The sequence below is a fragment of the Helobdella robusta genome (assembly GCF_000326865.2).
Source record: "Helobdella robusta unplaced genomic scaffold HELROscaffold_1, whole genome shotgun sequence".
In the NCBI taxonomy this organism is placed as follows: domain Eukaryota; kingdom Metazoa; phylum Annelida; class Clitellata; order Rhynchobdellida; family Glossiphoniidae; genus Helobdella; species Helobdella robusta.
The window spans coordinates 10437801-10448488 of NW_008703570.1; the positions used below are offsets into that span (position 1 = coordinate 10437801).

General features: G+C 31.8%; 2 protein-coding genes across 2 annotated transcripts; one reads left to right on the top strand and one right to left on the bottom strand.

The window, feature by feature from the left end:
- Positions 1–1229: 1229 nt before the first annotated feature.
- HELRODRAFT_159484 (hypothetical protein) lies at positions 1230–4707 on the bottom strand (the record flags this gene model as incomplete). Its single annotated transcript, XM_009011369.1, has 6 exons — positions 1230–1316; positions 1973–2154; positions 2822–3103; positions 3658–3888; positions 4039–4170; positions 4647–4707. 6 exons carry the CDS (start codon positions 4705–4707, stop codon positions 1230–1232), a joined length of 975 nt encoding a protein of 324 aa, XP_009009617.1.
- Positions 4708–7794: 3087 nt separating this feature from the next.
- Positions 7795–8762, top strand: HELRODRAFT_159485 (hypothetical protein; the record flags this gene model as incomplete). The annotated part of the gene is made up of 2 exons (XM_009011370.1): positions 7795–7896; positions 7956–8762. The coding sequence occupies 2 exons, from the start codon at positions 7795–7797 to the stop codon at positions 8760–8762; spliced, it is 909 nt and encodes a 302-aa protein (XP_009009618.1).
- Between the last annotated feature and the right edge of the window lie 1926 nt (positions 8763–10688).

Sequence of the window (10688 nt, forward strand, 5' to 3'; positions counted from 1 at the left end):
TTAACTAACTCCTAAAATAATCACCTTAATCTCAAAAAATACTTCTAATCAATTAACATCTTTATCTGAGACTATAAATGAAAAGGCGGCAGTACAACGTAAAAGCAACACACCAAGTACAAACCGCCATTCAAATGAACTGACATGAACTTAAGAACTAACATCAACAACATCGTCAACAATAACATTAACAATAACAGCAATAACATAAGTAATAACAGCAATAACATTAATAATAACAATAACATCAACAATAACATTAACAATGGATCCAGCAAAACTGTTAATTAGTTTAGAAAAAGCAAATGAGAAACACAAGATCTTGGCATACACATAAACATACACATGGTACTGGATAACAAGGAAACTGGATACAAATATAAACAAAAGTTGTTTTCAAAAGCTTATTCATTATAAACGTTCTGCTAGCATTTTATTTCATTAAAAGCATTAGCTGATTAAGCAAACATTCAAGTTTAGAAACACATCACATACGTTCAAATACACACACACACATACACACACACACACACACACACACACACACAACAAATAGTAATATAACAACAAAAACATAGCACACTTATTAAGAGTAACAAAAGATAAATCCTAAAAATGAAAAATATGAAAATATAAAAAGTTTCATACAAAAAAAAGAATAAGTACATAGATGAGGATATGAATGCATTGGAGGGAAAGCTCAATTGCAGGAGGACTCACTAATCATTGACTGTCAACGAACAAACAAGCCTATTATCAACATCTGAATGAGAAGCAATAAATTAAAACATTCCAATTATCCATTCATTCATTCACTCATCCATTCATTCATTTTCACGACATAAAATTTATTCACTGAACAATTGCAACAATGATATAATAACGACATGTCTTCAACGCTAACGATAACAACATAAAAGTGGCAATATACTTACTATGATAAATTGTAGTAGCAACATAACGTAACTAGACAACACAATACATCAGTGACTGCAGGCTACATGCGTAAATAATAATAAGTATTTAAATTGAGTAAGCCATTTAATAACACTACAAAGCAATAAACAAAAAATACACATACATATACAATATATACATTAGACGATACATTAAATCATAACAATAATTAAAACATTGAACACATTAGAACATACATTTACTACGCTGTGAAAACGATGTATTTTATTACCATAAATAATTAACATTAAGACATGATTTACATAACATGTCTATGGCTTACTACATGACTGGTACAAAATGTACCCATAACACGTACAAAATGTACACAAAACACCCACAAAGTGTATACACAACACCTGTAAAATGTGTTAACAACAGTTTAATAATAAATTTTTTTTCCCCCGAAACAAAACTAGAGGTTATAATGATGAAAAATAAAGAATGATGATAACAAATGATGATGAAGAACGATAAAAATTATTAAGTAGAAACAGGATGAGGTTTATGAATTATCAGTTACCTTAACGAAGATGATGATAACAAAAACACATCACTATAAAACAAGTTGAAAATAAACCTCAAAATGTTAATGTGAAACATTAATGAAGGACTGGAAAAGAACAAAACATCCAATGGATATTAATATTAAACACTAGATACATACATACCGCATGTATGTAACAGACATATATGAGCAAATGCAAATGTAAACATAGATATATACATACACACCATACATACAAGCATACTGGCACACACGTACACACACACACACACAACACACACACTGCAACAACCATGATAACATAAATTTGCCAAATGATGCATTCTCACATCATTCATGTATATGGTATGAGAGTTTATAATTAAGAGATCAGGAATTATAAATAATTCACACACTAACTTGAAGTTAATTATTATTTACTCATTAATTTCCTATTTGCTCGACTGTTCTTGGGACCATGAAACAACATAACCCATCAACCCATCGCACTCATCCCAAATGACGAACCTGCCATTTCAATTCCAGAGTATTGGGTCTCGGCGACTTGAACTCCACAATGTAGGGACTGAACATCGGCTGGCGGGAGTTAATGGCATTCGACCCACCGAGAACAAACTTGTCAGAGTTAGGACCGACCCTGTTGTCTTGGTTGGCATAGATGAAGGCAAGGCGGAAGTAATAAGAGGCCCCTGCAATTAACAATTGTCTATTGTTTATCATCGTTTGAAAAATTGATATAACCCTAAAAGTAAGGATCTAGTATCGTCTTACTATCAATGTTTCATCTTATAAATTATTAAAAAGCTTTAAAAATGTAAATTTATCATCATCTTCAGCGCTATCACCAAAATCTTCAGTCTCTAGTAAAGAAAGTTGTATTAACGAAAGTGGCAAGAGAAAAAAACAACAGCCAATGGAGATAACTTAACATGAAACATAACGACGACAATAAAACATTTTATTAACCAAACTTAGCCGTTATCAACATGAGATGAGCGTAGGAATTAAATTTTATATCTACAACATGTTTTTATAGGCTTATAAAAATAACAATTTGCAAAAATTGGAAAAGTAGAACTTTTGCAGTCTAAACATTGAAAAGAAATTATGTTCTGGTGGCTCCAATATAGTATCATACGATGTGGAATAATGTGGAATCGTATAACATTGAATCGTGAAAATAAAAAATAAATCTTCACATCGAATTATGAAAATAAAAAATGAATCTTCACAAAACACATCACAGAGATTTTTTCTTCAGATGAATGGATTAAATAAGACACATAAATTTACTATCGAGGAATAAGAAAAATAATAATTATTACATTTGATATTGCAAAAAAAAACCGAACGAACCATTCTTCAATTTTTTAACGTAATAGAAGGTGGCATCAGGAGGAATCTCATCTTCCACAGTGTTCCAAAATACCTGCTTCCTCTTATGACTACTACCACCACCATTATTATTATTATTATTATTGTTGTTGTTGTTGTTGTGGTTGTTGCCCACCTCCCTGTATTGAATTTTGATAAAGACGATGGGGATGCCAGTGGCAGAGGGAGCAGGAAGGGTCCACGTGACAGCCACCGTGTACGAAGACATGATCGAGACTCGAGGCTTCGGTGGCAGTACCAGCTCTTATGTAATAATAATAATAATAATAATAATAATAATATTGATAAGTTGATGAAAAAGTTAAATTTGAAGATGAACCAATAAATAAATTAATTAATTATCTAATTAATTAATAATTGATATAATAGACAAATGAATAAATAAATTGTGAATGTTTTCATATATGGTGTACATTCATATGTACACATTGGCTGCCATCCGCCATACACATTTAGCACATACACATTTAATGGAGACTTGTAAATTAATACATGGATGGATGGAAAGTTAAACTAATGAACAGATCAAAGCAACCTAAGGATGAATGAATGCCTGATGAGTAAGAAGATAAGAGAAAATAAAAGAATAAATTAGATGAATGAATTAAGTGATTGTTTTCAGTGGAATATACATACAGCAAACAAATGAATCAAAAAACGAGTAAAGAAATTAATAAAAGAATGAATGACTGAGCAAATAAATGAACGAAAAAATGGATGAATGAATGAATGAATGAATGAATGAATGAATGAATGAATGAATGAATGAGCGAGCAAATGAATGAATGTTAAGTAACCTAATGGCAATGGTTTGCCTTTGATGTGTTGCCTTTTTGCATCATCTGAATTCTTGGAGTGATCATTTTTCTTCAACTTTTGTTCAGACATTCTGTCCTCATTATTATTTTTTTTATTATTATTGATGTTGTTTTTATTATTTACATTATTTCTGTTGTCGCTCCCGTTAGAAGTGTTGTTGTTGTTGTTATTCCTATTTCTACTGCTTTGTCTAGAATTATTTTGGATATCTGTTTGATGGTAGATGAAAAGAAATTAATTAATTTAAAAAGATTTTAAACAGTAGAAAAAAATAAAACAAACGCATAAATAATCACTTCAAGTTAGTACATTTGTGCCAGAAACTTAAGACTACATAGGTGTATAAATGGAATACCAACCGGGGGAATATTTAGTGGAGACTCTTACTATAGATGGCGGAGAAGTGGTTGGCTGAAGTTCTGGTCGTGGTGTGGTGGTTGCTGTGTGGAGGAGGACGTCCTGAGAGGTGACTTCCAAATTGGGATGGTGATCTGCAGCACATCATCAAAAGGAAATCAATGTTAAGACAAGAGTTTTTATATATGCGTTAAGCAATTAACAGCCTCTTAAGTAATTATTTGCTGTCTTTTACTCTTAAACTACAATAATAACCATGCAATCATTAGCAATGAAAGTACTAAATAAAAAATAATTAATTAATTACTCAAGAAAGCTGGCACTGCCAACTCATTACAAATTATACAAATTATTCAACTTAAATTATGTTGCCAAATGGTTATTAAGCTGACAGCGAAAGCTTGAAAATAAAAATCAAATTTCTTGACAAATTTATCTCAATAGAGTCTTAAAAGTTTAAAAAATTAGTGAACTTTAATTGAAAATAGTAAAAAATAACAATTTCAGAGAACTAGCAACTCACGGATAGATTGGTTGCTATCTCGTGCAACACCGCCTCTAACAACATCCACAATATTTAGCAGCACTCCCAGGGAGATGAACAACAAACTTGCTAGCAGCATGTTGGCAGACTGGAACTGAGATGAACATTTACCTAAACATGCTTGCATGGTTCATTCCGTTCACATGTGTAAGTTCGTCATCAATGTCTATTGCTTGATTGCTTCAATAGCTGCAACAATAATATTGAAGATTAAATTATGCTTACAATAATGAAGTGAGATCATAAAATACTAAATAACAAGACAATTTTCTTTTTATACAAAATTTTTTACAATTTCTGCTGCTATTGTGTTATTTCTATTAATATCAATATTCATTAGCCGCGAGAAAAATATATGTACCCTCATATAGAGATACCTACATACAAACATATACTAACATACATACATAATGTACACACATACACGTTACATTCACATGCACACATACATACATGCATGCATTCATGCATACATACAGTATAAAAAAATCCATATATTTCCCAGCATGCAATCTACATTATAACGAATGAACAGACAAATATATCTATTGTAAGAAATAAGAACCTGTCAATAAGAATGCTTAATGTTAATCTCTTAACAATAACATCCTCTCTACCTTAACTAAGTAATGCCAATACGAGCATAACATATTCATTAATTAATAATATCTCTATTAAGGTTAGATAGATTTTGGTAGATAGATACACATATGTAAAGTTGACATATAGATACATGGTAGATAGATACAACGTTTGCATATAACCTTTCTTTTCAATTTCAAACAAATATAAAAACAATAGAAGGACATAGGACAAAATTAATTGCCATTAAGAACTATTGAACATTTACGTAAAACAAAAAAACTCATTGAAAAAAAAACATTATTAAAAATTATTTGTTAATAACATTAATTTATTATAAGCATTAATTCGAACGTTAATTAAAATGTCATGTAATGAAAACATTCTATACTCATGCTTCAAACGACCATACCTTGTTAGTCTAATTTATGACGTCTGCAACAACCACAAACAAACACAACACACACAACATACACACACACACAACACACATGTGGAAAAGTGAACAGTGATCAAATAGAAATAAACAAACCATAAACATTCTCCAAACATCAAAACTAAAACACACGCGCGCACACATACGTGCGCAAAAAACATTAAAGAGAATATAAATTAAGATAACACACAGTGTTCAACATGAATGTATTGTATATATATATATATATATATATATATATATATATTATCACTTAATCCATTATGAATAGAGATTAAATTTTTTTTATAAAACAAAGATTAAATTATCTTATAAAATAATAAAGTATGAGACTAAATGAAATAGTTAAATTGTACTAACGCATAATACAGTTTGCAACAACAATGAATAATACAAATAATAATAAGTTGCGCTCAATAGACAAGAAAGTACTTTAACAACCAGTAGGTAACAACTGCAGATAGAAAATTTATTCATCTGTTAATTCATGCGTTGGTTGGTTCATTTATTCATTCCTTCATTCCTGCCATTATTCCTTCCTTCGTACATTCATTCATTCGTTTGTTCAATCAATCACTCATTCACTTGTACTTAGAACTTTAATTCTGCAAACTCCAGGTTCAAGTTTGACATCACTCAATTATGTACCAGCAGATAGAGACAGACACCTTTTTAGGATACAAACACAGGCACACACACATACACATGCAAACACACACACGCACATACACGCTCAAATACGAAAAACACGCAGCACAAAAACACATATGCAGACATATAAAGGCACACTGAATGATAGGAGAAGACAAAAAGTTTATCACAGAAATCTCACTGTGCATGTGTGTGTGTATATATGTGTGATTGCATGTGTGTGTGTGTGTGTATGTGTGATTGCATGTGTATGTGTGTGTGAAATCTTTTCAATTTATCAAAACAGCATGACAAAATAGTTGATGATCGTAAATTTCATTCTCACCCAGACACTTACTTACTGTACCACTTACTTACTGTACCGTGTAAATAAGACATAATCACAATATTAATACATATACATAGTGTGTATAGTTAGCTACACATAGTTGCATATACCTTAATATGTATTTAATAATATATGTAATCAATATAAATGTATATATATATATATAAATAAATATATAGACTTGCAACAAACAACCATTTGGTACTCCTATTACCTTGTGAAACTTCGTGAAAGTAAAATTAGAAGGCTAAAGATAGGAAGTTGAGCCTCTGAGCACACTCAAATGAAATGAAAAAAAAATGAAATTTAATACGTACAGTTCAATTATTGTACAATTTTGACAAGCCCAGAGCCTGTTAAAAAAATCTTTCTTACTTAGCATTGCCTAGTTGAAATCAAACTTTATGGGTAACGGTTCAGTAGCTGAACATGCACCTCACATAAGACATAACATACAGATACGTAAGTAACGTTTGCACATGACAACTCTGACTGAACAGCCATGCGATAAGGTAAAGCAACAGTTAAAATAGAAATTAAATTATCAATTGAAATTATGTTTAATCAAAAAAAGAAGGTGTGCCAATAACTTAATAACAATTTAGTTGAGATACTACTGGTTTTTACATGCATATGTTCACATAAATGAAAAAATATTATTGTTACATAAATATTCAATCAAACATTGACACTAGTTTTTTAATTGATGAAAATTGAAGACTATTGTAAAGCTTGATAGCATCTACATACATACATATAGCACTGGACAGTAAAAGTTCATGTGAAATTAATTTTTACTTCATACATACATACATACATACATACATACATACATACATACATACATACATACATACATACATACATACAAATCAAAGTGTTAATCCATTTGTTACTTGATGTTTGACAACTGTCAAACTCATCACTCATCATGTTTTGGTTTTAACATACATACATACATACATACATACATAAATACACACACACACACACACACACACACACACACACACACACACACACACACACACACATACATACATACATACATACATGTATCATGCTAATGTTGAGACAATATTTAAACACTTAAAAGATGATGTAACGGAAAAAAAGAAAAAAATATTCTTAAGATAACACGGCTTGGTAAGAAGGATGAAAATAAAATCAGACCTTTGTTGGTAAAACTTGAAAATATTGGGATCAAAAATTTAATAATGGAAAACGTGTATAAAATAAAATCACTGGCTGAAGAATATGCAGGCATTGGACTAAGCGATGACTTAACAAAAGAACAAAGACAGGAATACAAGATGCTGGTTGAAAAAGCTAAGAAATTGGAATCTGATGATAAACGAGGTTTTTTATTCCGGGTCAGAAGACCGGTTGGAAGATGGAAAATAGTGTCGTTTCCAATGAAAACGAAACAAAACACACCAGTAGCATAAGCACGGAAGAGGTGATGTCTAGAAATGATGTGATGAGTGATTGTAATGTATTGCTGGGAATGTTAAACATTAGATCAATTAATTCAAACTCGGATAAAGTTTACAAAATGATTCAAGACGGCTTAGACATTCTTGTTTTGGTAGAAACGTGGCATGGTTCCACAGAAAATGTATCAGTAAAGTCATCGATGCCACCTGGGTTTAGATATGTGGATTTCTTGAGGTTGAATGATCCGCATCATGGGGGAATAATAGTATTCTTTAAATCAAACTTCAAATATAAAAAGATTGATCTGCCTCCTTTTGACACGTTCGAAGTTGTCGCTCTCAAATTTGTTATAAACAGTAAAGATTTTGTTTTGTTATCTCTATACAGACCTGGTTCAGTTCAAGTGAATGCATTATTTCTCGAAGAATTGTCAAAAGTTTTAGATAACATAACACTCCTAAGTTCGAGCATATTGTTGGTTGGTGATTTTAACGTTCACATTGAAAGATGCAATGATCGTCACGCAAACAGACTACTTGATCTATTTGAAACGTTTAATTTAACCAACCTGATCAGTGAGCCAACACACGAACGAGGTGGAACACTCGACCTGGTTGTTTGTTCTGAAAATTTTCATGTTTTAATTAGTAATATATTTCCTAGTGGTGTGTACTCCGACCACAGTTTGATACATGTTAGCATACCAATTAAACGAATATGTCTTAAAAAAAGTTCGCAGATTAGCTAGATCGTGGAGAAAACTTGATGAAAATCTGTTTTTTTCGTATGTTGCAAATTCTTCGTTATCAAAGCCACGTCAGAGTCACGACGTAAATTTTGAATTTGAACTTTTCAATGATGAGATGAAGAAAATTGTTGATAAAGTTGCGCCTCTTCACTTTATAGAACACAGATGCGATTTGATAACTCCTTGGTTTGATGATGAAAGCAGAGCAGTTAAAAAACTTTGTCGACAGAAAGAAAGGAAATATAGAAAATATTTATCATCTGCCTGTCGGAGTGAGTGGATTGCTGCTTTGCGAAATAAAACTAAATGTTTCTCTAAAAAAAGAAATTGTTATTGGAAAACACTGGTAAAGGAAAACGACGGAAACCCTAAAAATTTGTGGAAAGTAATTATTAAATCATTTGCAAAAATTATGATAATGAATCGTCTCAGGAACATGTAGACATCACTTGTTCTCAATTTATTGATCATTTTGAAGAAAAAATCAACAAAATAAAACGAGACACCAAAGTAGTTGACAAACCAGTTTTTGATGGATGTAAATTAAACAGTGGCTCTTTGTTTTCAAATTTTGCAGTGGTTTCAGAAGATGTAAAAAAAATTGTTCTTAAACTGCCATCTAAATCTTGCATGTTAGACGTCCTGCCTACTCACATTTTGAAAAAACATATAGACCTCTTCATCTCGTTTCTCACAAGTTTAGTTAATTTATGTTTGTGTGCTGGAGCACTTCCTGTTTCTTGCAAGCATGCGGTTGTGATACCCATCTTGAAAAAAACAAACGCAGATTTTAATGAGCTCGGAAACTACAGACCAATATCTAACATTTGTTTCATCTCCAAAATCATAGAACGTGTCGTAGTAGGTGAACTTGTAAATCATTTAAATAAACATAATTTGTTCCCGATTTATCAATCTGGATATAAACGTTACCATTCTACAGAGACGGCATTGTTATATATCTTGTCCGAATTATTTGCCTCCATCGACAAACAGAATATTGCTCTACTCGCATTTTTGGACATGAGTGCAGCGTTTGACTGTGTCGATCATCAAATTCTATTGAACAGATTAATTCACGACTTTGGCATTGCTGGAACTGTTATCAAGTGGTTCGACTCCTATTTGACTGGAAGGACTCAACAGGTATTTTTCAAAGGGCATCTGTCTAGTGTAAAAACAAAGTCATCCGGAGTGCCACAAGGTTCAATACTTGGACCTATTTTGTTCATACTGTATACAGCTGATGTATTTAATGTAATTGATACTTTTGGTTTTTCTTATCATGCATATGCCGACAACATTCAAATAATAGTCAGCAGTGAACCAGATCAGTTCGAAAGTGCAGTTGAAAGACTAATAAAATGTTTGGCTGAAGTTGACGCATGGATATCAAAAAATTGTCTAAAACTTAATCAAAATAAATCACAGTTTTTACCAGTGGGCACCTGGCAGCAGCTATCAAAAGTCAAAATTGATTCAATAATGATTGAAGATAATGAGATAAAATTTTGCAAGAAGGCTACCAATTTGGGATGTATTTTTGACACTAAATTAAAACTTTGTGACCACATAAAATCGCAATCTAAATCATGTTCAGCACAACTTCAACAAATACACCGAATAAGAAAATATCTGGATCAAACTGTAACACAATTATTGGTTCATGCGTTTGTCCACTCGAGATTGGATTATTGCAACAGTCTGTTTTATGGGTTGCCAGAAAGGTCTATCGCTGACCTCCAGTCTATTCAGAACAGAACTGCAAAGGTGATTGTTAGAGGCAGAAAATACGATCATGAGACGCCAATTCTGAATAGCCTCCATTGGCTAACAGTGAAGAAACGAATTTTTTACAAAATATGCGTCATTATGTACAAGGCCATAAACGGACAACTCCCAGAATACCTGGCTGATAGATTTATA